Source organism: Prionailurus bengalensis, chromosome D2 (assembly GCF_016509475.1).
Source record: "Prionailurus bengalensis isolate Pbe53 chromosome D2, Fcat_Pben_1.1_paternal_pri, whole genome shotgun sequence".
NCBI lineage: Eukaryota > Metazoa > Chordata > Mammalia > Carnivora > Felidae > Prionailurus > Prionailurus bengalensis.
The window spans coordinates 31,884,464-31,911,938 of NC_057351.1; the positions used below are offsets into that span (position 1 = coordinate 31,884,464).

General features: G+C 53.9%; 1 protein-coding gene across 5 annotated transcripts in view; it reads left to right on the forward strand.

Annotated features, from left to right (window-relative positions):
- Window positions 1–27,475, forward strand: part of CDH23 (cadherin related 23) — a 414,161-nt gene that overhangs the window by 107,864 nt on the left and 278,822 nt on the right. For all 5 annotated transcript variants that reach the window (XM_043596561.1, XM_043596567.1, XM_043596564.1 and 2 more), the window contains exons 4-6: window positions 16,482–16,624; window positions 17,164–17,211; window positions 17,326–17,418. In XM_043596561.1, coding sequence (XP_043452496.1) covers window positions 16,482–16,624; window positions 17,164–17,211; window positions 17,326–17,418 — 284 coding nt within the window. The remainder of the gene's footprint in view (window positions 1–16,481; window positions 16,625–17,163; window positions 17,212–17,325; window positions 17,419–27,475) is intronic.

The window sequence follows — 27,475 nt, forward strand, 5'->3', positions numbered from 1 at the left end:
ATGGCTAAAAAAGTCTCTGGGAAGTTCCTTGGCTAACTGGCAAGGAGACCCCTCTGCAGCCCACCCTAGGTCTTCACTCACTCGTTCCAACCTCCAACCCACTAGCATACACCATTTTGATGATGTGGGACCTGAGCTCTTCCAACTCTGCCCACAGGGGACTAGGAGGAAGAACCCTGATTCCAGTGGACAGAGGACCCCCCCAGGACTCCACATACTTCCTCTCTGCCTAATTAAAAACTAAACAGACCTAATTAAAGAACATCCTTCCCAGTTAGACAGGCACCAGACAGTTTTCCCACTGGGAAGGCTCTCTGCCCCTCAAAACAAAAACATCAGGATAGTCCTTGGGATGTGCCTTAGTAGAGACGGGATGGAGTCCTTCGAATGGCTTTTTAGCAATAGAAAAACCAAACTCCAAACTATAGAATCAAATCACATTGTGTTTACACAGTGATTCATCACTTCATTCATTCATTCATTCATTCATTCATTCACTCATATATTCATTCCTTCATTCACTCACTCACTCATTTGTTTAACAGACACTGACCAAAGGCCAGACCCAGGCCAGGCACTGTGAAAGGCTTTGGGCATAGAGCTGGGAACAAGAGTCACAGTCTTTGCCCTCAAGGCGCTCCTAGTCAGACAGTAGATTCAGACCAGAAGATCAGCAGCTAGAGTGTGTGAAGTGGTTTTGTTGGGGTCAGCTGTGGGGGAATTGAAGCCTCTTTGGGATGTCTGGATTTATGGAAGTACTTCCTCTTATGTTTTCTGGTTTGACCCTTGCCATAACAGTCTGAGGCAGCAAAGAGGTCAGTGAGGTGACAAGACTTGCTTAGGTTCCACAGATGGGGCCAGGAGTGGGACCTGGGTGTCTGACTCCAGTTCCAGGAGCCCACACTGGATGACTCTGGACTCCTCATTTAGCTGTGCTGAACTGTAGTTACTTTGCCATTAAGAGAGTGTGTAGCCACTAGCCAGCCCACTGCCTGGGGCTGTGGTGCAAAGGACCTGGAATGAATGGCCTGGAATGCACTTTCTGAGTGTTGAGCATCATCCACATGTTTAGAGTTATGATTATTAGCTCAGTGTGTCAGGTGCTTAGGATTTGGCATGAGTAAAAAACAGCTCACCTGATGTCCAGCTAAGGAGGCCCCAGGTCCCTCATCATGAAACAGTGACTTATAACCTGGTGGGATGAGGGGCTGATTCATCTGGAGGAGTGGTCCCAGACTCTGCAGTCATGTATTCCTCTCCATAACAGCGATTTGCATATGCTCCTTGAATGAGAACAGCTCATTCATTTATTTGTCCTTTTACTCATTTGTTCATTTGCTCATCCGTCCATCCATCCATCCATCCATCCATCCTCCTATCCATCTGTCCATCTATCTGTCCATCCATGATTCCTTCCATCCACCCACTCATCCATCCATCTGTTCATCCTTCCTTCCTTCCTTCCTTCCTTCCTTCCTTCCTTCCTTCCATCCATTCATCCACCCACCCATACACCCATCCACCCATCCATGATTCCTTCCATCTACCCACTCATCTGGGGAAAGCTGTATCTTCTCTACCACCTGTGCAGCTTCAGAATGCATGTTAATGTAAGAAAGGCTCTGAGAGGTCCTGCAGGAAGGAACCCTGTTTACATCTCTTTAATGCAGTGTGGCCTAGACCTTTTTGACCAAGGAGTGCATTTTCGTGGAGTACCCATTAGCATCTTAGGGAATTAATGATTCGTGAAATACACTTTGGGAAGCATTCCTTTTAATTATAATGACTTGTATGGAATATTCATAAGATCTATTATATATGTACCTGCCTTCTTACATAGGAATGACTCAGCATTTAGCACTTTCTTGGAACATCATTGAACATCGCGATGAATAACACTCTATGACGATCTGTGTACGATCTATGATGATACACCGTCATTGACAGGAACTAGTGGAGGGACTCAGATTATTTTAAGTTCTCACTTTTCAGGACGTTTTGATCTTTCCCTCTTGTGAGCAGCAGAAGTTACTGCTTTTTATCATTGTTCATGTCCCTGTTTGAGATTTCTATGAATTGAAAAAACAAAAAAACAAAAAGCAAAGAACAACTTAATTATGATTGTATATAAAGCACAAGTAAACAGGCTCTGAGGCGGACCTGACCTTATCTCTGTTTTTCATAATGGTCTTAAAATTTAGTGTATGCATCCCCAAAGGCAAGGGAATTAAAAGCAAAAATGAACTACTGGGACCTCATGAAGATAAAAAGCTTCTGCACGGCAAAGGAAACAATCAACAAAACTAAAAGGCAACCAACGGAATGGGAAAAGATATTTGCAAATGACATATCGGACAAAGGGCTAGTATCCAAAATCTATAAAGAGCTCACCAAACTCCACACCCGAAAAACAAATAATCCAGTGAAGAAATGGGCAGAAAACATGAATAGACACTTCTCTAAAGAAGACATCCGGATGGCCAACAGGCACATGAAAAGATGCTCAACATCGCTCCTTATCAGGGAAATACAAATCAAAACCACACTCAGATATCACCTCACGCCAGTGAGAGTAGCTGAAATGAACAAATCAGGAGACCATAGATGCTGGAGAGGATGTGGAGAAACGGGAACCCTCTTGCACTATTGGTGGGAATGCAAATTGGTGCAGCCACTCTGGAAAACAGTGTGGAGGTTCCTCAAAAAATTAAAAATAGACCTACCCTATGACCCAGCAATAGCACTGCTAGGAATTTACCCAAGGGATACAGGAGTACTGATGCATAGGGGCACTTGTACCCCAATGTTTATAGCATCACTCTCAACAATAGCCAAATGATGGAAAGAGCCTAAATGTCCATCAGTTGATGAATGGATAAAGAAATTGTGGTTTATATACACAATGGAGTACTACGTGGCAATGAGAAAGAATGAAATATGGCCCTTTGTAGCAACATGGATGGAACTGGAGAGTGTTATGCTAAGTGAAATAAGCCATACAGAGAAAGACAGATACCATATGTTTTCACTCTTATGTGGATCCTGAGAACCTTAACAGGAACCCATGGGGGAGGGGAAGAAAAAAAAAAGAGGTTAGAGTGGGAGACAGCCAAAGCATAAGAGACTCTTAAAAAATGAGAACACACTGAGGGCTGATGGGGGGTGGGAGGGAGGGGAGGGTGGGTGATGGGTATTGAGGAGGGCACCTTTTGGGATGAGCACTGGGTGTTGTATGGAAACCAATTTGACAATAAATTTCATATATTGAAAAAAAATTTAGTGTACGGATTTTGTGCTATGACTTTTAGCTGCCCAAAGACCTTTGGGGCTAATTTCCTGATTTTCATCTCTGGTCTGGGTCACTGAGTATGTGGGCTATGACCCTTCGATGTATAGTATTACTAAACTCCCAGAAGAGGGAAGTCCTCTGTGGCTCATTTGGAGTCAGTACTGAATAAAAATGTTGTCTTCAGGGTCAGATGGACCTACCTTTGAATTCTGACTCCACTTCTTCCTAGCTGTGTGATCTTGGGCAAATCGCTAAACCTCTCTGAGACTCAGTCCCTTTATCTGAGGGTGGGAATACCTGTCTCACAGGTCTGTGGTCAATAGTAAATGAGACCATGTGTGTGAAGTGCTTAACAGAGTACCTGTCATACAACAGGTGCTCAGTAAATGGTAGCTAGTGGCAAGATGGGGCCTAGGGTGAGGCAGGAGAGGCACCCAGGGCACAACATTTTAGGGGACACTCTGAGACTTGTACAAGTATAGGGTCAGCACCTGAGAGTGAGTGCCGTCTTGAATTTTGCTTCCTATATGCCTCTCTTGTCTCATCCCCGGGCGGGTGATATGCTGTCCTGGAGGCTTCTGACTGGGTGGGAGAGATCCCTGCTCATCCCAGAGAAGCAGCCCCACCACCTGTAAGGGTCTCCCCACCTGAGGTGGCAGGGGCACCCGCAGGGAGGGCTGGCTCCGGATGAGGAAGGGTGTATCCGGGGAGAGATGGGACTGAGGGAGGAGCCCAGTGGGAAGGCCAAGGGGCTTGCTCGCCTGGGGTCCTCCAAGGGCAGGAGCCACCATAGAGCCTTTCCCCTCCGGCCCCTGAGCAGAGGTGGCACCTCAGCCAGCTGGGCTGGACCCCCGCTTCCCTATCAAAACTTTTTAAAACACAAACAGTGTCAAGAGCAGCATTTGCATAAATCTCATTAGAAAAAGTGCAAGTTTCATAAATCTTGTGATAAATTAGCGCGATATCATTCTCAACGTGATGTATTAATTTTAGGGCAAAATGAATGGTGCTGTGATCATTGTGGGTAATTATGAGTCTCCTCAAAGAGGAAGTGATTTCTGGAGGGACTTTTCTGGCCTCCTTCGCGGTGGTGAGTGGGAGGTGGAGCAGGGGTGAGGGGAAGGAAGGGTGTCTTTCTCACCTGCTTCCCCGTGACACCATTCTCAGTTTCTGAGTATTTTTTCTTGCCGTTGGGAGGTAGAAAAGGAGCCTCTGGGCCTTGGGCTCTGGCTAAGGGATGGGGCACAGGAGGGGCTGGCATTCTGAAGTCAGACCTTAAGGTTCAAATTCCCTTTGAAAAGAATTTTAAATGACTAGGACCTGGAATCTGGCGTGCAGCCAGGCCTGAGACCCACTGGACTTCCCATCGTTGGCCAGAGAGGGAAGGGACACGCCGGAGATAGCAGCTGGTTAGCAGAGACTGGCCGCCACCTTCGTGTTCACACTGCGGGTAGGGGCTGGTGACGGGGTGGGGGGGGGGGGGGTGGGGTGTAACCACGGCCTCATTCAGAGCCGGGGGAGTGTGAGCGTTGACTAGGGCACAGGCTTGGGCAGGAGGGAGAGTGCCAGGGTTCCTGTGAGCAGGAAGGAGTCAGCACGTGCCTACAAATGTTTGGATAATCTCTTTGTGAGCCTTTAAAGGCCTGCAGTGCTCTGTTTATTTTAATGATAATGTCAAGTTCAATTTGCCGTCATTTTTCCACATTTCCTTTTGTAAAGTTAATTGAACAGTTCAATGAATTGAAAAGTTTCAGGAGAAGGGAAAAAAAAAATACCCACCCCACTATTATCACTGTTATTAAATCTGGTAACTACCGCTTGGCTCTCCCGGCCCCTGTGACAGGACTTCAGCCCCCCTGGGCCTGGGAGCGGAAGAAGCAAGGACTCAGGAAGGTCAAACAGAGCATTCTGGAGTCCCTTTATTCATGGCTGCTTTTTGTTCAGGCTGCTATTTCTATGCAGAAAGGAGTATCCAGTCCAGCCCAGACCCTGGCTGTCGGGCCTGACAGGTGAAGAGATACCCCCGGTTTCTCGACCAGTATGGGAAGCCTTGCCAGATGGGGCTGGGGTGTCTGTGCCCTTCTCTCCTCCACAGTGCCTTGCACATGGCCTTGTACATGGTGTGGCAAACGGGACCATAGTCTTGTAGGTATTTTAACTGGATGGGACTTAAAAAAAAAATTTTTTTTTAATGTTTATTTACTTGAGAAAGACATGGAGAGGAGAGAGGGAGAGAGAGAGAAAGATAGAGAGAGAGAGAGAGCACACAAGTGGTGGAGGGGCAGAGAGAGGGAGAGAGAATCCCAAGCAGGCTCCACAATGCCAGTGCAGAGCCTGACGCAGGGCTCGAGCCCACGAACCACGAGACCATGACCTGAGCTGCAATCAAGAGTCGATGCTCACCCAACTGAGCCACCCAGGCGCCCCTAACTGGATGGGACTTTAATGTGGTGTGGTGGGAAGGGTACTGGGAGCCCAAGACTGATCTGAGTCTCGCTCAGCCCTGCCCCCTGTCGCTGTTAGCTGGGTGGCCGCGGACTCGGCACGGAGATGCCCGGCCCCGCTTTCTCCTTTGTGAAATGACTTCACTGGCCTCATCGAGAATGTGAGTGTGGCGCGTGTACAGCTAACCCCCCGTCCCCTGCTCACATCAGGTGTCTAATGAATCACAGTGTTCCTTCCTGCTGAACCCATGCAGCCTCGAGATCCTTCCCCATACAGTGCCCGTGCAGCCGCGACCGGGGGTGGCACACGTACCCCTGGCCCATTTGCCGGGCTTGGAATGGATTCTCCCCAAGGACCTGTGTGCTTTCGCCGTTGCCTTCAACTCCATCGTGGTGTCAGCGGGGAAAGGGAGCTCAGAGAGGAGAATGAGTGTCCCACAATCACACAGGAGGTCATTGCTATGAGCACCGACCGAGGCGGCCGTGTCAGTTCTATGCCTGACTGCTTCTCTCTGTCTTATTTAGAGGGATTTCACCGAGGCCATCTTCCTCTCAAACTGTCTTCTGTGCCCTTTGATCCTGTGTCCCGTGTCCTCACTCCCCTGCCAAGTGCTCATCCTGGGGGTCACAGCCCATGCATGAACCAGGGCAAAGGGTAGGAATGGGGTTCTTCGTACATATGGACTGTGACCAAACCCCGCACCCCTGGCTCACGCTTCCCCCGTGTGCCTGTGAGAGGCCAGGAAAAGCATGTAATGTCTGTAGCTGTGTCCACTGGAATGTCGACTCCAGGAAGGCAGGGACTTCTGTCCGTTTGGTTCACTATTGTATCACCAGCGCCCAGGACGGAGCAGGTGCTAGGCAGCGTTTGCGGAGTGAATGAATGAAGGACTGTAGATGGCATCACCGGGGATTAGATGGGTGGCTGAACAATCCCACTTCTGTCATATGCTAGCTGTGTGACTTCAGGCAAGTAACTGAACCTCTCTGTGACTCATAAGGTTACAGGGGCTTAGAGCACATTGATGGCTGCCTCTGGGCCTGGCAGCCCTTGGCAATGATGCTTTTATTTGTTCTCTTGTGCCGGAAGAGGAAGAGCTCTGAGTTCTGAGACTCGGGGCCACGTCCCTCAAATATTTTTATGTCTGATCTTTCCTCTTGGGCTTTATTGCTTTAAAACAACAACAACAGGTCGCTCCTCCTCTTCCCTGCCGCTAAAACTTCTGGTTTATATCATCCCGCCCTGCTTAATGTCTCCTTCTCTGCTGAATTAGCTTGTCCCCTTGGCCCTCGGACTCCTGCGCGCCCAGGTGAGCCAGCCATCCCTTCTCTGACTCTCACGAGGGACTCGCCATCTTGCTAGCTGGTGACAAGCAGGCTGTGGCAGGGTGATGGAGGAGGGGGGGGGGCCACAGTCTCTGCCTCAAGGGTACTCCTCTTCGGCCCAGCCCAGTCACCCAGGGGTCCAGGGCGGCCTAAACTATGGAGGGGCCTAATACGCGGAGGGGGTCTGGGGGGGTCGGTCTCTGGCGGGTGAGCAGAGGGCAATGCTTAGCTTCTCAGATTAGGGCTTGGATAAAAGGCTTTGCGATAGAAGCCGTGAGGGTGGTGGAGGTGAGTCAGACCGACTAGAGTTCAAATCCTCGTGCTGCCACCTCCCAGCTGTGGGACCTTGGGTCGGTCCCTTTACCCCTCCGCACCTCGCTTCTCTCGTCTGCATAGTAGGGACGCTAGTCCCTCTCTGTGGGGTCACGGTGAGAAATAGATGGCAGTGGGAATGAATGAAAACCACTGGGCATGGCGCCTGGCCACCAGTAGATGCTCCGTGAGTGCTGGTCTCCTTTCCGCCTGACCGTTCGTGCCATCTGCTCTGAGGGGACCGAGCTGCAGGAGAGGGAGAACATGGCCATGGGTTTTGCAGACAGACGGTTCCCTTTATCCAGAGCAAGGGTTTTCTGATGCGAGTGAGGAGGCGGGTCAGCAGAGGCAGGCCGGGGGGCCACCTGCCTCTCAGGAGAGGGGGCGGTCTGCGTCAAGGCTCTCTCTGGCTTCCCCCGGGGGGATAGAGCAGGGCCTAGGACCCGCCAACAAACACCCAAAACAAAAATCAGCTCCTCGGAGGTCAAACCAAGTTCAGGCCCCTGGGGTGGGGAGGGGGGTATGAGGAGGAAGGAGCCTGACTGAAGGCAGAAGAGTGGGGAGGGTGAACCTAAGACAAATGAGATTATCCGCAGGAATCAAGACTCTTAACAGGCCTGTCTGATCCCAGAGGAGAGACAAATGAGATTGTAGGCTCCAAGGCCAGCCCAGGCTCTGGGGGGCTCGTCCTGGGGGAGAGGCAGAGGGCAGGAGCCCCTGGCTGTGACAGAGACCAACACCAGTGCCGCTGGGCCCCCCGGACCAGGAGGAGAAGGGTGGGCTTGGGGCTTGTGCGGCAGATCCCGTGGCGATGGGGAAGGGAGGGTGGTTATTCTCAGAAAGACCTGGTCGTAACCCATGGCGTGTAATCTGGGGTCAGGGCCCATCATCTGCTGCTCCTCGACTCAGCCACTCGCCAGGGCATAGCCCTGTCCCTGCCAGGACCCCTGCTTCTCCCGCTGCACCATGGGGGGCTTTGTCTTTTTGGTTCTCACTTCGGCCGTGACCAGCCCTGGTTTCTGAGCTCATCCGAAGGCTCCACGTCTGATTCTGTCCCTTCTCACTGCCCTGAGCCTGGTAGGAGCCGACTACAAGGTCTGTGGCCCCTGGATGGGAAGGGCCAGTAGGTCAGGGCTGATGAGAAGTCCTTTTAGGTTTGCTTTCACACGCCTTTGCAGATTGGCCAGCAGTGGCTGCATACGACCAAGCGTCGCAAGGGGTTCTGGAGTTGACAATGGCAACAGAAAAGGGAGCCACGATCGATGAGCAGCGTCTGCTTGGGCAAGGGAAGGAACTGGCTAGCTCCTTGGCCTCAGGAGAGGAGCCACAGTTAATCCTGGAGGGGTGGGGAGGTTTGCCAAACATGTCCCAGGACATCAGCCTCCGTCTTCAAGGGGCGATGGCCGTGCTGGGCTGCATGGAGGTACAAACGGCGGCCCAGGGAGCGCGGAGGGGAGAGAACCGTGTGACCGGAGTGGCATTTGAGGCACACATCTACAGATGACTGGGACTGAGGGGCAGTGGCAAGGAGGAATGGCCTTCCAGGCTGAAGGAACAGCCGCACAGCATAGGAGCGTGGAGACCACAGCGTGCCTGAGGGAGGGCAGCTGCCTGGCGGGCCGAGCCCCAGGGACGCAGCGGGAATGTGACTGGCCAGGAGGCTGAGCACAGGTTGGGAGGGCGTCGGCCGCCTCGGGATGGAGTGCGTTGAATTCTGCGGGCGCCACGGGAGGGCTCAGAGCGGGGGGGGCGGCACAGGCGGGGGTTTGTTGCAGGAGGAGGCTGCCGCCGGGAGGAGTGCAGTGTTCTCTGCCCTCCATCCATCCTGTGGCACCCTGTCCGTGTTCGGAGAGCCAAAAGCTGTCACCTTCCCCCGTCCAGAATAAGCACCAAGCCTTGCTGCTACCGCGGCCCTGCCTAAGTTTCTGGCCCGCCCCTCGTCTGGCAGGCGAAACTCACAGCTCTCCGGGAGCGCCTGACACGCCACCCCCAGCCTGTGCCCCTCGGTGCAAATAACAATAATAGTAATAGCAGTCATCTCGGCGAGCGGCGTGGGCCCAGCACGGCTGCAGGGAGAGCTGTGATTGTCCAGCCCTTGCCAGGAAGACGGACGTGGTCTCCTGCTGAGGGGCTGAGGCCACTGTGGGGATATGTCGCCAGCCTGTGCCTCCCAGGCGCATTTGTAGCCTACTGAGTGGATCGCCACCCCAGCCAGGGCCCCTGGATGGGGTCTCTGGCCTCAAGGATGCGGTTCACAGCCCCCAGGATAGGGTCCATGGCCCAGGATGGGGAGGATGGTCCCAAGATAGGGTACATTACCTCTGGATGGGGTACAGCGTCACAGGATAGAGTACATGGCCCCAGATTGGGGTACACTGCCATAAAGGATCGGGTACAGACCTACTTCTTGAGACACTGGGCCCCCAGCCAGTGTCCCACTATGATTCTGCCTGTGCCCAAGCACTACTGGTTTGGGCATTGTTAGGTTTTGATTAGCCATGCTTTTTCCTGTCCACTAGTATACATAATTAGGAATTAGCTGGCTATACTCTCTCCCTTCCTTGTGGCTCACAGATCTACACAACTTTGGGGACTGTTGTTGCATAGGACCTCCGGCAGTCGGCAGGACTCGTTTGTTCACCCAGCGGCCCTTGATTGAGCGCCCCTAAGATGCCAGCCCCCGGAGGTACAACAGGGAACGTGACAGGCCAGGCCGCACCCCATGGAGCCGACATGGGTAGGCTTGTGTGGCAGGCAGGGGGCTGGGGCACGCAGTCTACAGGTCAGGTGAACAAACAAAATCAGCTCCGAGCAGGGAGAGCCGTGAAGACCGTGACACGGGGTGCAGGGACACAGAGTGACGGGGCCTCTCTTTAGATAGACTCTCTCTGTATGATCGAGTATTGGAGAAGGCCTCTCTGAGAAGGTAGCCCTTGGACTGAGAGGTGTATAGTGAGGAAGCTGCCAGGGTAGGGACACTCCCAGCCGAAGGCACAACCGGGACAAAGGCCCTGGGGCAGCCACAAACTGTTCAGGAACAGAAGGAAGGGCCAGGGAGGGGCCAGTCCAGGGGCCTGTGTGTGATGCGGTGGGAGGTGTCTCAGGCCAGATCGCTAGGGCCTTGCACATAATCTGATTTAAGTTTTGGTTTTAAGTTCTTTAATGGTGGTAAAATCCACGTAACGGAAAATTTGCCATCTTAGCCATCTTTGAACGTTCAGTTCAGTAGCATTCAGCGCATTCGCGTGGTTATGTAACAAGTCTCCAGAACTCTTTCCATCTTGCAAAACTGAAACTTTGCACCCAGTGAACAACAGCCCCCCATTGCTCCCTCCCCCCCCCAGCCGCCGGCAGCCAACCTTCTACTTCCAGAGTCTGTGAATTTGACTACACTCGGTCCCTCGTGTAAGTGGAACCATCCAGTGTTTGTCTTTTGTGTGGCTGGTTTACTTCACTGAGCACAGCGTCCCTTCCTTTTTAAGGCTGAATAACGTTCCGTTACATGTATGCGCCACATTTTCTTTATCCATCCTTCCATCGATGGACACTTGGCTGCTTCCACCTTTTGGCTGCTGTGAATGATGCTGCTGTGAGCATGGGTGTCCAGGAATCTCAGGTCTTCAAAGTCCTGCTTTCTACCCATGAGGTTAAGCTTGCCCCCGACTCCGGGTTGGGCTGGCACAGAGTGGAGAGGGGCTAGCCTTGCTGAGCTACCTTTCCCTGTGAGGCCGGGGGGGGGGGGGGTGCGGGGGCGGGTGCCAAGAACAGAGAGTCCTCCCGCAGCACTGATTGAGCCAAGAGCCCGAAGACTGAGCCTTTAAATCATCCTGGGGCCCGAGAAGCTTTTCTCTGCATCTAAAATGTGAGCCATAAACCAGGCTGACTTACAGGCAGTACTCGCCGGTCTGCTTGTTTATGGCCGGCATCCTTTCTGATCGGTTGATGCCTATACTGTGCCCATTGTTAAATATTTGAATATCACCCTGCTATAAACCAGTCCCCCGACTTCCTAACCTGGCTGTGCGGCGGGGTCTCTCGTAGGGAGAGCGGGGCTGCTATTTAAACGTTCACACTCTGGGCTCTCCTCGGGCCAGCGGAGTGAGCGGGGCCTGGGCATCTGTCTTGTTACAGGCTTCTGGATGATGCTGTTGCCGCAATTTTAGGGGGTATCTTATGTGGGTTCCCCCCAAAGCCTTGTGATGAGGGTTGAAGTGCAAACCATTTGTTGGGAAGGGATTCTGGAAAGCGTAGGTGGGGAGCGAGGAGGTGAGACAGGGAGAAGAAGCTTGACCAGCTAGACACCCTGCCCCTCCCCCGCGCCCCCGCTCTGAGGGCCACTGGAGCTTGAGTCCCGATGGGGAACTCAGAGAGCCAGCGTATAATGCGGCCTCCGCACCAGCCCCCGAGGGGTGAGGGAGCTGGAACAATTATCTGCCAACTCTTCATCCGAGGCTTTGCCTCAGTCATTCTTTGAGCACTGCAGCCAGAAGGCCAGAACCCTCAGGCACAGGGTCCCCAGGCTGGCATTTGGAGGTCGGGCTGGCGTGTGTGACATTGGGATGTGCTGAGGCCCAGCGGGCAGGGTACCGGTAACATCGGGTAGGGAGCGCTGCCCGGTTCCCATCTCTCCACCGTACAGGAGGCGCCCAGCCCCGGTGAATCACCGAGTGTCCTTCCTCCCACTGGAAGGAGCTCCAGGCCTCATCCCTTGCTGGTGGGATGCACCATATCATTGGTGCAGTTGCTGTGGAAGATAATTGGTGGGTCCTTAATAAGTTACATGTAGAATTACCACAGGACCCAGCAATTCTGCTCCTAGGTACGTATTCAAAAAGCGCTGAGAACAAGTGTTCCAACGAAAACTTGTCCACAACTGCTCATACCAGCGCCATTCACAATAGCCAAAAGGTGGAAACAACCCAAACGCCCGTCCGCGGATGAACGGATAGGCAAAATGTGGTATCTCCATACGATGGAATGTTACTCAGCCATGGAAAGGGATTAATGTATTCATACGTGTCACAACAGGGTGAACCTTGAAAACTTTATTCTGAGTGAAAGAAGCTAGACCCAAAGACTACATCTCAAATAATTCCATGTATATGGAATATCCAGAACAGGCAAATTCAGAGGGACGGACAATGGGTTAGTGGTTGCCAGGGCAGGGGGAGGGAGGAAATGGGGAGTGACTGCTTCGTGGGTTTGGGTTTCCTTGGGGATGAGGAAAATATTCTAGAAGCAGATGGTGGTGGTGGTCGGGCCACACCGTGAATGTACCGATATCACTGAATGGTATGCGTTAAAATGGTTAACGATGTAGTTTATCCCAGTCGTACAACAAAACAAAGCCAAACTCCAGGTATTCCAAGGCCTGAGTCGCAGGGTGTATTGCCAGGAAACAAACTTAGAATGTGGGATGTGTACCCCATGGTCCCATAGCCGAGATGGTTCTCCTGAGTGGCCGCTTCTAGAGCCATTGGGCTGGGGCTGGGCCCCATAGATTGGCCTCTTTCCCGGGTGAATGGTGCAGAGGTTGCTAGAAGCCTCCCTGTTGGAGAAATGAACCCCGTGCCCAGGAGAAGCCAAAGCGAGGCCCAGCTTCTACAGAGTAGCCGAACAGCCCCGGGCGGGGGAGCATGTGCCCAGCTGGAAAATTGCGGGGCGTCTTGTCTTAAATATAATATTAAATCGGCACCTTTAATTAGTACACTTAGAAAAGGTCACTAGCAATTACCTGGGACACAAAGAAGGCGTAAGCAGGCAAGAGCCTGCGAGGAAGCCGAAAAGGACCATTTTGAGCAGCACATAATTGAGGGGAAAATGGATAAAAGTCCGGGAAATTATAGGGTGGGTGACAGCAGTTGATGGCCCCATCCATGTCCTGCCCAGTGCCCCCCTTCTTGGAAGGGCCTGAGCACCAGGCCCGAGAGAGCCATTTGGGATATGAGACCGAGTCATCTGACCTTGGCTAGAGGGCCAGTGTGGTCTTTTCCAGAATCCCCTCGGCTACCAGAGAGCTTGGTCCCATATTCCCCACCTGGGCTGGCCCCTGAAGGTGGTTGGCAAGTGAAGTGTTCACTCCAGGGGGCTGCCACGGGCTCGTAGTGGACGGGCAGGACCTGTCCTCATAGGGAATCTCCCCAAGAAATTGGGAAGTAGGTCAGTGTTCCTCAAACTTTGCCATTAAAGGACACTTGAGGGTAATGGAAAGGATATGGGTATGCCTGGAAGTCACGGGGAGGCTGGAAATTCTTTTATTGCTTTAGGTTATGTCTTTAAAAATAAATTGTTAGACGGGGGCTCCTGGATGGCTCAGTTGGTTTGAGCATACAACTTCGGCTCCGGTCTTAATCTCACGGTTTGTGAGTTCGAGCCCCACATTGGGCTCTCTGCTGTCGGCACGGCGCCCGCTTCAGATCCTCTGTCCCCCCTCTCTCTGCTTCTCTCCTTCTCATGCTCTCTCTCTCAAAAATAAATAAACATTAAAAAAAATTCTCTTCAAAAAAAAAATAAATTATTAGATTGTGTTCTAAAACGTTCCCATTTATTTTAGTATGAAACAATCGCGGGGCGCCTGGGTGGCTGTCGGTTGATCATCCGACTTCGGCTCAGGTCATGATCTCATGGTGTGTGAGTTCAAAACCAGTGTCGGGCTCTGTGCTGACAGCTCGGAGCCTGGAACGTGCTTCGGATTCTGTGTCTCCTTCTTTCTCTGCCTCTCCCCCACTTGTGCTCTTTCTCTGTCTCTCAAAAATAAATAAATGCAAAAAAAAAAAATTAAAAAAAATAAAACAATTGCTTGCCATTGAACAATATAGATGCCTTGTGAGGTGTTTGGTCTATCTATGACTTCTTCCTCCTTCCTCATCCAGAAAGAGCACTGTACTGGGAGTCTGGAAACTTGGGTTCTAGTTGACTGACTCTTTTTCCCACCATTGTACTTTGAGCAACTAGCTAAATGCCTTCAGCTTCTCCATCTTTAAAATGGGAAGGTTGGACCTGGACTCCCCAAAATGCCTCTGAGGTCATTCCAACTCTGTTCTATGATTTTCCTCCTCTTCCTCCTCCTCCTCCTACCTCCCACCTTCTCCCATTATCTTGGATGCTGCCATATCCTACTGTGTTGTGTGACCTTGGAGAGGACACTTTGCCTCACTGATCCTCAACTTCCTAGTCTGTAAAATGGGTAGAATAATGGCTACTAAACAGAGTTGCTGGGGGTGGTGGTGGTGGATTTCATGAGAGAACCCATGTGGATGAGCCTAGCACTGTGTCTGGCATATCCTAAGAGCCCAGTGATTGCCCAGTGTCTTCCTTTTCCAAGCGTTCGGCTTCTGGTTAGGGTCTGATAGGGTCATGTTCATAGAAATCCTGCATCTGGAGTTCACATATCAAGTGTTGAGATGTGTAGGGTCGTGGGAAGAAACATGGGCTCTGGACCCAGAATGCCTAGGATCTGAATTCCAGCTCTGCCATTTACTGTGTGCCATGGTTAATTACTTAAACACTCTTTGTTACCTTATGTGTTAAATGGGGAGAATAGCAGTAAGGATCGAATCAGAAAGTCCACGGAAACCCGTTAGCCCACTGTCTAGAATGTGGTTAGCGCACAGAAACCTTAGTTGTCATTGTCGTGTTAGAACTGTCCTTTAGAAAAGCTCATTAGCGTTCTTTTCTAGATGATGGTCCCAGAGTTTGCAATCCTTTCTTGCTTAGCTTGATGATCAGAGCTATTCAGTAAACATAAGAATCTGTATTTGGGGAAGAAAGCATATCTGTTTCATCTTATAGGGGAAACTGAGGCTTTAAAAGCAGTGATTGGCCCAAGGCCATGATTCTAATCTAGCCACCCCTTTGAGAATCAGGCTATAGATCCTCTCTGCAGAAAGCGATACTGTATTCTCAACATTTTGCACAGTTCCTGGAGGCTTGAGGACCACCTGAAACTAAGGTGGCCAACCAGTCCAGTTGTCTGGGACCTCCCGGTTTTAGTATGTGTTCCACCTCCATCCCAGACAAACCAGGGGGGCTGCGCACCCTGACTGAAGGCTACCTAGAGAGGGCTGTGATCGCCGGGAGAAGATGCCCTACGCTATCGCTGTAGGCCAGGCATCCTGGGGGCTTCTGGCCAGGGCTGTGTTTCCTGGGGAAGATGGACAGCCTCAGTCCTCTTCCTGGGAACAGAAACCTCACCTAAAGCCAGTCCTAGCCTGGAGTTCTTCGAGGCTGGGTCACCTCTTCCTAACCTCTGTGTACTCCAGCACTTAGCACAAGGCCAGCACCTGGTCACTGTTGGGTGAATGCCAAGTTTTGTAATATATTCTGAATTAGAAAGGGTGCTTCCATTTGCAAAAGGCAGAAGTCCAGCTCATCTGACTCAAACAAAAAAAACAAAAAAGAAGAGGGGGAGGCAGATTTATTAGCGCATATAGCCGAGAAGTCCAGAGGTTACAGCTTATATCAGGCACAGCTGTCTGCACACCCTCAAACTTTCAGGAGCCATTCTCTGTGCACCATTTGGCTCTGTTTTTCTCCTTGTGGGCTTCATTCTCAGACAGTCTCTTCCTGGGCAAGCCAAAGATGGCTGCCGGCGGGGCCAATTTAGCAACCCCAGCGGAAGGAAGGCTCGTCCTTCCCAGTGGTTCCAGCACAAATCCCAGGGCTGGCTTTGATTGGCTAGCTGGGGTCACATGCTCCTCCCTGAACCAATCAGTGTGACTAGGGAGATGGAATGCTTTGATTGGCTAAGGCTGAGATATGTGCCCATCCTGGAACAAAAGAATTGAAGGGCTGGCCCCCCATCTGAGCCACTCGGAGAAGGGGGGGGTCTCCAAATTAAAATCAGAAAAGGGGGGACAGGCACAGGTCACAGTTGTCCATTACACACCTAAAACGTGGTGAATGACACTTCCCGGTTATAAACACATACACAGTGATGAGTGGCCATGATGGAGGCAGGCAGCCTGAGTCAGAGCCCAGAGATGCACCGGGCTCTTACAGTAATCACCTGCTGGCGGTCTTCTGGGTGGCTTCTCCCGCTGGGATTCAGCCACCTGAGCGAGGACCAACCTCCCGTTTTTGCCCTCTGATCTCTCCCATGGCTCTTCCAGGTTCCTCTGTGACCCAGTTGCTGGCCCGAGACATGGACAACGACCCCCTGGTGTTTGGCGTGTCTGGGGAGGAGGCCTCCCGCTTCTTTGCCGTGGAGCCTGACACAGGGGTGGTGTGGCTGCGGCAGCCGCTGGACAGAGAGGTATGACCTGGCCATAAGCCTACCCTAGTCCTTTCCTGGGGGCGGAGGCAGACACTGAGGGAGAGTGGCTCCTCGTCTTTAAGGGGCTTTCCTCTGAGGCCCCATTCTCATGTTCAAGTAGCATTTTCCTGCCTAAATGGTGTCCTTCTTCCAGGGCCAGGGAATGGGGTTAGTTGGGGGTGTCCCCAAACAAGGGGCAACACTGGATGGGTAGGAAGGACAATGAGCCATAGAACGGTCGCTTCATAGTATGCACAAGTCTACCCCCACGAGCAAATGTTCCCCTAAAGGATATTTTCCAGAGATCCGGGAACGGGTGACAAGCAGCCCTTAGCAAATTAAGGTATGAGTTTGAAAACCCCAACCCTTGTTTTCTCCTTACATTTGATGAAGTGGCCACAGAGATGTCTAGTGACTTGCTCAAGAGCACACAGCAATTTAGAAGCGTAGCCCGGGTTAGAGCCCAGGGCCCAGGACTCAGGAGCTCAGCGCGCCTCTCTCTAACTCTGCCTTCTCCCCCTCCCTGTCTTCTCTTTCAGACCAAGTCTGAGTTCACAGTGGAGTTCTCTGTCAGCGACCACCAGGGGGTGAGTGTCTCCTGCAGCCCCTGCTGCCCTGGGAGGCAGGGTCCCCGGCTGTTGGGTGGAAAGAGGCTGAAGCCTCTGCAGATAGACAGTAAATCCCCACCCTTCTCTTGCCAGGTGATCACGCGAAAGGTGAACATCCAGGTCGGGGACGTGAATGACAACGCGCCCACGTTTCACAATCAGCCCTACAGCGTCCGCATCCCCGAGGTAGGAGCCCCCAGCGTCACGCTTGAGGGACACGGGGTGGGGGGCACGCGGTCGGCCCAGGGCCACCTGGGAATAGGCTGGAGCTGGGGAAAGGGCAGCTTGCGCTCCACGTCTCCTGACCGCGCCTCAGCTGGGGCACCAGCTCTGGGCAGGTTGCTGACTATGCCAGCACCTCTGAGGGTAGGGACCCGCCTGCTGGCCAAGGAGAAGGGGTGATGGTAGCCTTAGGTCTGATGGGAGGCCTGCCTTGGACGAGACCCACCACTCCAGCTGGACGCGGGACAGGACAAGAGATGGGAGGGGCAGTGTGACCTCTTTCCTTCCATTCATAGCCAGTGCGGGCCTTGGGCGCTTGGGTTGGCAGGCCTGACCCCAGGCTTTCTTGCTGTGGCCAGAACGGGTCCCCCCACCCCCAGGACACAGGAAGCAGGTGGCTCCAGGAAGGGACTCTCTTTCCCTAGCCTTATGCTTGAGCCCCATTGTCTCCCTGGGCCTCTGCTCCTTTGGGTCGTCTGTGTACTCTGTGTTTGCATGAGCGCATACATGTAAAACCAAGCCATTGCTGGTAATTGAGAAGTACAAATTATTGCATTACAAACGGTTCATTAATGAGCTGGCTGCTGGCTCCCGATGGTACGCGGGTTCTCGTCGCTTACTGTCCCTCTCCCCGTGACTGATGGCAGTCTTCTGGGCTGGCAGTTAGCAATTCAAAGACCTTGAAGGTGGTGGGGTAAAGAGCTTCTACCGGGCGTCCCTCAGGCCTGCCCTCGGGGCTCTGGGTGGGGCGGCAGCAGTAAAGGGTTGGCATGGGAACGTTGAGAGATGGAATCCACTGGAGACAGGCAGGTCGGCACCACGGCATTAGAGTTCCAGCCCCTTTGTGTTCTATGTCACGGGATCAGGAACCTAGAAGCGTCTTCAGAAAGTATCTGTTCAGTGTGTGGATGAGAAAACTGAGGCTCATGGTGGAACAGTGACTTACCCAAGGTCGCACAGCTTTGACTTTGAGCCTCCTGATTCTCTGAGGGCAGCCTCAGATACCCTTAGAGGTGAAGAGACCTCGTCTCGTGCCCCCCACGTTCCTGTTCCTGGCCCTCCTTGCTCAGCTGTGAGCCAGTTGTCCTATGCTTGTGCCAGATGGCGGGAAGTGAGGACAAATGTGTGGGTGAGAACACAGCAGAGGCTCCCACGCCCTTCCCCTGATGGGGCAGGACAGGAGGAGGAGAGCCCGCAGTCCCAAGCATGGGGACACAGTGCCCTGAGCTGTGGCCAACGTGTCCAGGACTGCAGCTTGGCTCCGGGCCCCCTCTCATTTGGAAGTCTCCCTAATTTAATTAAGGGGCTCTACGTGCCAGCCTGCACTCTGGGCCCAGGCTCAGAAACCAAGGGCACGGCTCGGAGTTAATGAGCCTTGGACCCATTGCTCAGCTGCCATCCTGGCAGGCATGGCTGCCCTCTGCCTTCCCTCACAGGGGGCAGCGGGCAGCAGCAATGGCAAGGGGACGACAGGTCACATCCCTCCTCCCCAGCCTTTGGGCTGAGGCCAGCCTTTCCCTCACTTGCCAGGAGAGATGTGACCTCCAACGCTGCCCTGCTGGAATCCCCTGGGATTCTCCAAAGGCCTCTGCCTCCAAGGAGAGGGCCTCTTCAGTCATTCATCTATTTAACAAATATTTATTGAGTGTCTGCCGTGGGCTTGGTGCCGTGCCAGACTCTCACTGCACAGAGACCTGGGAGGCCAGAAGAATGTGCAATGACAGAAGCCGGAACTGGAGGCAAGGGACCCCAGGCCCAGCCCCCCGCTCTGCTTCCAGATCGCTGAGTCTCTGCGGGCACGTCACTTAACCTCTCTGGGCATGTCACTTAAACTCGCTGGGCCGCAGTCCTCCTTATCTAATAAAAACAGAGGACAGACAGGATAAAGTGGCCTGCCTGATGCCCATCTGATGAAGAGAGGGTGGGTTGAGAGGGGCCAGTTACAAGGACACACAGTTCTTGGAGGAAGTCCTGTGGGGTTTACTTGCTCACGTGTAAACATCCCCAGGTCACCTGCTTGGCTTGATACTCGATGCCCTAGTTAGGGCTGCTCCGTGTGGCTGGTCGGGTGTGGTGTCAGCTGGATGGAGGCCTGGCCACTCCTGACCCGAGGTGGCTTGGCACTGACCAGCCCTGGCCCGGTGTGGTCACCCGAGCTAGCACTTAGCTGCCTGACTCAGGCCCCAGCTGGGGTACCAGCAGAGGGCCCGCCGGCTCCCGGCCCAGAATTGAGCAGGGCTCTCCCGCTGGTCTTGAGGTCACCCTGGCAACCTCAGGCCCCTGTCCTTGAGAAGTGTGATATGTGGCGGAGGCCCCACAGATGTGAACGGGATGAAAATGCAAGTCGGAGACAGAGGCGGGCACTGGAGACCCCGTGAGGTGTCAGTGCTGGGGGGGGGGGGGGGGGGGGCTGCCAGAGTGGTCAGAGAAATCTCAGCAGGCTTCCTGGAGGAGGTGGGTTTCCAGCTGAATTTGGCCAAGGCGAGCCACGGAGCCCCTGAGTTGTACCATGGAAGACGTCGAGACACCTGGGGTTTTGTCCTGGCTGTGCCAGCGACCGGCTGGGTGACACTCTGGGCCTATTGCCGCCCCTGCTGGCTTCGATGCCAACAGCTGTTAAACTGGGAAGGTGGACCAGATCCCTTCTTGGGCTGATATCCCATGGTCTGAGGATGAATCCCAGTGGGACAAGCTCCTACTTCTCCTTCCATACTTCATCATCCCTTAAGGGGTGGCAGACGAGCTCCAGGGGCTGTTACCATCTACTGAGCTCCTCTTGTGGTCACACCAGCTACCTGCACCCCATCCCTCACCTTCTCAACATTCGCTGTCCCCACCCCTAGGAGCACTGATAATTTGGGGGTCTCTTGTGCCCAGGACACAAGGATGGGTGTCAGGAGCAAGTTATAGGGAGGAAAATGCTAAGTTTACAGAAGAAAGAAGTTTCTAATCTTGAAACCTACTGCCCAGTCACCGCCCCCCCCCCCACGTTGTTTGGAAAGAGGGGGCCCAGGCTCTGCATTTTTAACAAAGTCCCCCGGGCGACAGCTAGCGCTGGAGGATGACATCGGTGGCCCTCCCCACCTGAGCCTGGAAGGTGCCAGGGCAGCCCATCCTCAGCTGCCTGGAGGCATGACCCACGGGGACCCACGTCCTCAGGCCCGGAATGGGGGCCGGTGGGAGGCCGGATCGAGGCCAGTTACTGCCGCTTTCTCTGGGAGCTCATTTGTCCCCGGCCCCCCAGCCCTGCCCCTCATCCCTCCTGAAGCCCCCTCTGCCCTGGCCCCGCCCCTGCTCGGGAGAAGCCAGACAGGTGTGTTTGGATTTGTTTGTTCTTGGTTCCCCTCCTGCCCAGCCCTCTCCCCTCACTAAGCTGTTCTACATGTAATTATCCATTTTATCAGGGTGAAAGGCCCTGCAATTCACTTGTCGAAGCCCTAACGAGGCAGCGTGGATGCTTTCAAGTCCGTAAAGAAAAGGGAAATCCTGCTAGAATTGGCAACTTAATTCACCAAGCCAGCCTCGACAGACCTCATTAAGTCCCCGTGTATTCATTTCAGGCTAATGGCTGTCATGCTGACTGCTGTTTGATTTGCTGTAATAGACTTTTATGGCGTTCCAATTTGCTCAAACGTGTTTGCCTGTGTCTGTGCCCAGCGGCACTGCTCCGCTACCTCCATTAGGGGCGTGTGTCCGCCTCGCTGACCTTCAGCGCCTCCCCCGTCCACCGTGTCCTCCTGGGGCCACCCCCTCAGCCCTCCAGGTGTGCCCTGGGGAGGCGCCCCTGGGTCCGGGGTGTTCGGGCTGGAGGATGGGTGTGAGGTTAGACGTCAGATGCCGCCAGGTGTCTCCTCGGGTCCAGGAGTCAAGGAGGGCCTCCGTGATCTCAGGGACGGCCGTGTCCTTGAAGTTCTAACAAGTTCAGCCGCCTTCGCTGGCCATGTGAGGCTGCTACCCACCTGGCCTCAACCTGCCTTTCTCAAGTTACCTGCTGGCTTCCCCCGCACGGATCGGCCCAGGGGCCGATTCAGTGCCTGTGAGCGTGTGTCTGTGTCTCTCTTTTCTCTCGCTTCAACGCACACACATTGTACTTGTTCTAACTAGATCTGGAGTGTTTGCTTTCTGCTCTCAGCCTAACTCAATTCTGCCTTCCTTCGAAGCCCGGAGCTGATCCTGAGCCCTGATCTACTGAGCCCTGATCTACTCAACTTTTTTTTTTTATTCTTTTTTTTTTCTCTTTTTCTCTTTTTCTTTTTTTTTTTCCTTTTAACGTTTATTTATTTTTGAGACAGAGAGAGACAGAGCATGAACAGGGGAGGAGCAGAGAGAGAGGGAGACACAGAATCCGAAACAGGCTCCAGGCTCCGAGCTGTCGGCACAGAGCCCGACGCGGGGTTCAAACTCACGGACCGTGAGATCATGACCTGAGCCGAAGTCGGACGCTTAACCGACCGAGCCACCCAGGCGCCCCTCAACTTTTTTTTTTTAAATGAATACAGCAAACATTTGCTGAAAAGCTATGGAGCAAGGCCCAGGGATTCTAAGCTGACTTGGACATGTAGAGGAGAGCGAACGGACTCTGCCGCTGGCCAGCTGTGCAGCTTTGGGTGGTGACTTAACCTCTCTGGACCTCAGTTTTCTTCTCTATGAGACAAGAAACAATATTGGCCAGGTGGGGTCATTGTGAGGTGTAACAATGCAGGTGGGTAAAGCCCTTAGCCCAGTTTGTGGTACATTCAGTAAAATGCTGGTGATTAAGACCAAGGTCTTGTCCTTAGAGAAGGTAATCTTACAGAGACAAAAACATGTAAGAGGATGTCTAATGAGGGGTGCCTGGGGGGCTCCGTCGGTTGGGCATCCGACTTCGGCTCAGGTCATGATCTCGCGGTTCGTGAGTTCGAGCCCCGCAGTGGGCTCTGTGCCGACAGCTGGGAGCATGGAGCCCGCTTTGGATTCTGTGCCTCCTTCTCTCTTTCTCTGCCCCTTCCCTGCTCATGCTCTGTCTCTCTCTGTCTCTCAATAATAAATAAACGTTAACAAAGAAAAGAGGATGTCTAATGAGATATAAATGTACTAAATGCCGTGGTGGCTTAGGGTGTGCCAAAGCAGGATGGAAGCAGGAAGGAATGACCTGGTCTATACGCAGGGCTATTTATTTGGGACCTCACAGGATGTGTAGAAGTTTGGTAGTCTGAGAAGGAGATCATGGTGCCGCTGAATATCATATGCCTTCTGACCTTTCTTTAGCTTCTTTTCATATGTTGGAATTTCCAAAAGAGGGAGATGAACTCTAACCCCCGACCAGAGATCCTGTTGAGGAGGGACAGTGGCTGTTTGGGTACGTGTGTCCCTTGCAGGGACCCAGTCTTACCTAATGGAAATGCAGCTGGCCTGGAAGTAGACTCCCTGGGTCCCTGCCCAGGTCACTGTGACAGGGAGGTCCTGCATAGATCTTTGTCACCCGTGGCTTCAGATGACCAGCTGTGAGATGCGGAGGAGGTTGGAGGAGGGAAGGTTGGACGGAGATGAGACAACAGGGGCCCGAGAGACTGAGAGTACTTGCCTGAGCCCCCGGCTGGGGGTAGGGTCCAAGCCAGGACTGAAGCCTTCTGGCCCTGGGTTCCCCTAAGCCGCATCGCCTCTCCATGTCATTCAGCAAGGACAGATGAAAGTCACTCCTCGCTGTAGCTCCTTACTAGAGACGGGAAAGCAGGGAGAAGGATATTCCTGGGGACCGTTTGTCGGTGAAACAAAATAACTCATTTCTGTGATAGTAATAGTAAGTTGACACCGTGGTTACTGTTGAGAGTTTCCTATGTGGCCACGGCCACGCTTTCCGTGGGGGAGCTCACTGAGTGCTTTCTCCCACCTCACAGGTTAGCTGCACGCACGTGTTATTCCCATTCTGCAGGTGTGGACACGGGACCAGAGAGGCTTGGTGACTGGCCCAGAGCTCATCAGGGCTGGAGCCAAGATGAGGAGAGACAGAGTCTACCCGAAAAATGGGAGTAATTATGCCTGCCTTGCAAAATCGTTGTGAGGATTAAAGTAAATGGGACTGCGGGCGGGAAGTACTTAGCACAGGGCTCCGTATAAATACGTGTCCAACGCACGGCCGTGGCTGTAGCCCTCTGTACATTCGTCTCCCCAACCCGCCTGAGCGGGGACCGTGCGCCCTCAGCACCCAGCCCGGGGCCTGGCCCGTGGACGAGAACTTCACAAACGGGCAGAGCCCCGCGGCTCCCTCCACGTCTTGGGCACGTGGGAGGACAGCGGGATCATTCACACAAAGTGCTCTGCCCCCGCCAGCTCTCTTCACCCAGGCGAGGGGTGCCTTACTGCTCGGTGAGAGCAGCCGGGCCCGGTGCTGGGGTGGAGAGGGTGCCCACACCTCACAGGACGCCTGAGACCTCACTGCTGGAGCTCTCTAGTGCCCTCTATTGCCCGCCAGGTCCTGAATCTCAGCCCTGCGTCCTCTGAGCGGTGGGCACACAGGGAGCCCCGGAGTGGTGGCCAGACGAGGCCCTGAGCACGTGGAGGTGGGCATGACCAGACTTATTAGCACCCACTGGGGCCTACAGCGGCGGCCCCACTGCCCTCCTCACGGCGTGCCCATCAGACGCTGAATGATTTATAAACTGCATCCTTGGTTTGCAGCGAGGGGTGGGGGGTCAGGGGGGCTCCCACTGGCTTGTGCCCACCGCTCCCCCTGAGATGTCAGCTCTGCTCAAGAGAGTGTCGTCTCCCACGCCAGGAGACGCAGCCCCTTGACAGGCCATATTAATTTATACCTTGGGGCCATGGTGCCCAGCAGCCCCCTCTGCATCTATAACCACCCACCTATTGATCTGGGAGAGGGAGACCAATAAATCATCTCAGGGGCTCTGGATCCTGCTGACCAGAGCCAGAGTGGTTTGTTCTAGCCACCGGCAGCCCCAAGCCGTGCCACGTCTCTGTGTCCCTCGGCGAGTACCCTGAGGTGCTCATGCCCCCTCTGGCCCCCCGCCGTCAGCACGGCGACGCATACTTCCTCCCGCAGCCGGCAGGTGCCACAGCCTGCGGCGGCCAGGGCAGTGAGCTTTGGGCTCGTGGGGCTGGCGCGACATAGGCACGTGGGCAAAGCCGCAGGGCCACGTGTTTCTACGTCGTCTTGAGCTGGAGCGCCGCGTGCGTGCTTATTTAAGTAATGTCATCGTCTCCATATCCGAGTGTTTTCGGCATCTTTCGTTTGTCCTCTTGTCGACTCTGTAAGTGAGGGGAGAATTGTTCTTCCCGTTGAAGAGACGGGACAAACTGAGGCCGAGAGAAGTGGACCGGCCTCTCCAAGTCCCCCAGAGTCAAGTATACTTACGGCTGGAGCCACGGTCTTGCTCTTTCTCTGTCTCAGCGTCTTCGCATATGTCCTTCTGTAGCTTTGCCATGGCCTGCCTGTAATTTGCCCGAGGTTGCAGAGAAGAGGCCTTGAGGGAACCGGGACGGGGGCGGATGGGCAGGGAACTGGGGGCTGTCACCTCGTGCCCCATACGCAGGCCGCGGTGGTCCAGGGGAGAAGCTTCATTCAGCGCCCGCTGCCCACTCTCCGGAGTGAGGACCACCTCTGGCGGTCAGGACCCTGCCGCGGTCATAGTGACATGCCTTCCTAGTGACCTGCAGGGTTAGTGTGTCCCCACCTGTAAGATATCAGTCCCCAGATGCGCGTGCCACATTGTTCTGCGAGAAGCAGAAGCCCCACCCCTACAGGTAAACGCCAGCCTGCTCCCCAGGGGAGCCAAGGACCCCGGGTCCCCCATGACCCCTGCGGCACCCCCTCCTTCCGTGCCCGTGGGGGCATGGCCAGGGCTGGGAGCACCCTCCACCACCCTCTGCACAAGGAAAGAGGGCAGCACGCACGGGAGCAGGAGACAGAAGGAGCCCACGTGTGATTAAAATTATTTTTTGTTTGAACGGTAGTAATGCTCTTAATCACACCGGTTTCCTCGCCGATTCTGGCTGGGAGTCTTCGGGGGCTCATATTATGTCTATTGCGGTGGCTGCAGGACCCTCGGCCGTGAATATGAAGCGGGGGCCTGTGTGCAGAGCCCAGCTCATGTGCATCAGGGATTCTCTGGCACATGCTGGGCACCTTTTATTGTGCCCTCCGCCCTTTAAATAAAGACCCTCTGAACGGAAGGAGTTGAGAGCCGGCTGCTAGGAGATGTTCCTGCAGCAGCATTGGGCTGCCAGCCTCACGTGGCCCCAGTCCACCTGTCGTGGCCTCCTCTCCCCTGTGGTGGGGCCTATAGCCAGAGGGGTCGGGTCTCTGGCCTGCACCCCTTTTCCTCCAGGCAGTGGGGTATCCTCAGACCCTGGGTGGGCAGCGGGCTAAGGAAACCGATAGTCAAAGAAGGTTTTGCCTTATTGCAACTGACTTGCGCTCCCTTTGTGACATGGGGACCCTGGTCCCTACTGTGGCACACTCTGTGAGACAGCCACGCACACACAGGTTCTGACTCCAAACTGGGAGGCCATGAGCAAGATGCTTAGTCTCTCAGGGCCTCGGTTTCTTTATCTGTAAAATGGCGGTACGTTGGGTTGTGCAAAAGTTCAGGGAAGGCACATGTATGAAGCGCGGCATTTTGGGGGGAGACGACTGGTATTCCCGTCGTTATGAAGAATTCTCGGCGAACGTTGGGAAAGCGGCTTGGGGTCCAAGGAACCTGACAGAGAGGCTCCATTGCTGTGGACTGATTGCTTGACCTAGGGCTGTTAGTGGTCAAGAAGCTTACGGCCCAGTGGGAGACAGGAAGCGTGTGGAAAAAATGAAAGGAAAAGGTGACAAAGAAAAAAAAGGAAACGGTCATCGAAAAATAACTGACAATGGCCTGAGAGCAGGCCTTCCAAAGGGGTTCCTGGGAACCAGCGCCAGAGGGACTGAAGTGACTTGATCCAGCCACACATTCTGTAGAGGTCAACAAAACCAGAGAGAGGAAAAGATTTTCCCCAGGTCCCCCCAGAAGTCAGTGGCAAACCACTGAAGACCTAAGGCGATCAGGGAAGATTCTCAGGGACATGGTTTCCAGAACCCAGAAGACCGAACCCATTCCTCCGCAGGAGATGCGGCACTGTTTTCCCGGGCGGCGGGCAGGGGGGCCTGATGCCCAGAGCAGGGACGGGGAGGGGTGCTGCCTCCTGGGCTCCCACAGCCCCCCGCGAGCCCCAGGGCAGTGGCCTGATGTAGGGCACTGAGGCCCATGTTGAGTGTGTTGGCTGACCGCCAGCAGGCTGCCACTGTTTCTCCTTGTTCTGGGGGCTCTGGAATTTTGTCGCAGCCCTTTCGTTTGCCCAAACGAGTTGGAATATTGTCAGAACAGCCCGAGGACAGGCCTGACAGCCCCCGTGACATTGAGCCGCGCCCCCCCCCCCGCCCCGCCCTCCCCATTCCCACAATAGGCTTGTTTGGATGTGTTTGCAGGCCGCCTGACCCACCTTGTTTTCTACCAGGAGGGGGAAAACAGGGGAAAGCGAGCAGTCTCTTGGTTGGCAGAATTATTATAATTTCTCTGATTCCTTAGCAGCCTTTAATTACTTTGCAACTTTGTGGCACAGGCTGGAAGCCAGGAGGGGCTGGGCTCTCCCTCTTTATAATAACCTTACGCGGAAACCTCCCGTCCGTCTATTAAAAAGACGGCTCTTCTCTCCGAACGCAATAATGCAGCCGAGAGATTTCACCCAGGGCGTAATCACTAGGTACAATGTAATCTTCCCGCTCACTGTCTTCATCACCAATCGGCCAGCCCACCTTCCAGGCATGGGGAACTGCCAGCCACAAAGAGCCGAGTGTCCGGTCACGTCCTTGTCCGCTAGGGTCACGGGCTCAGGAGGGACCCTCTCCCAGTCCTTCCTCTGAGAGGGAAAGGGCACAAAGGCCTTTTCCCGCTGACTCCTCCCCCCTCTGCGCCCAGCCGCGCCTCCTGCCATTCCCAACACAAACCCTACATGCTAGAAACCCATCCCGTTTGCATGAGGTTTAAGCTTCAGGCTT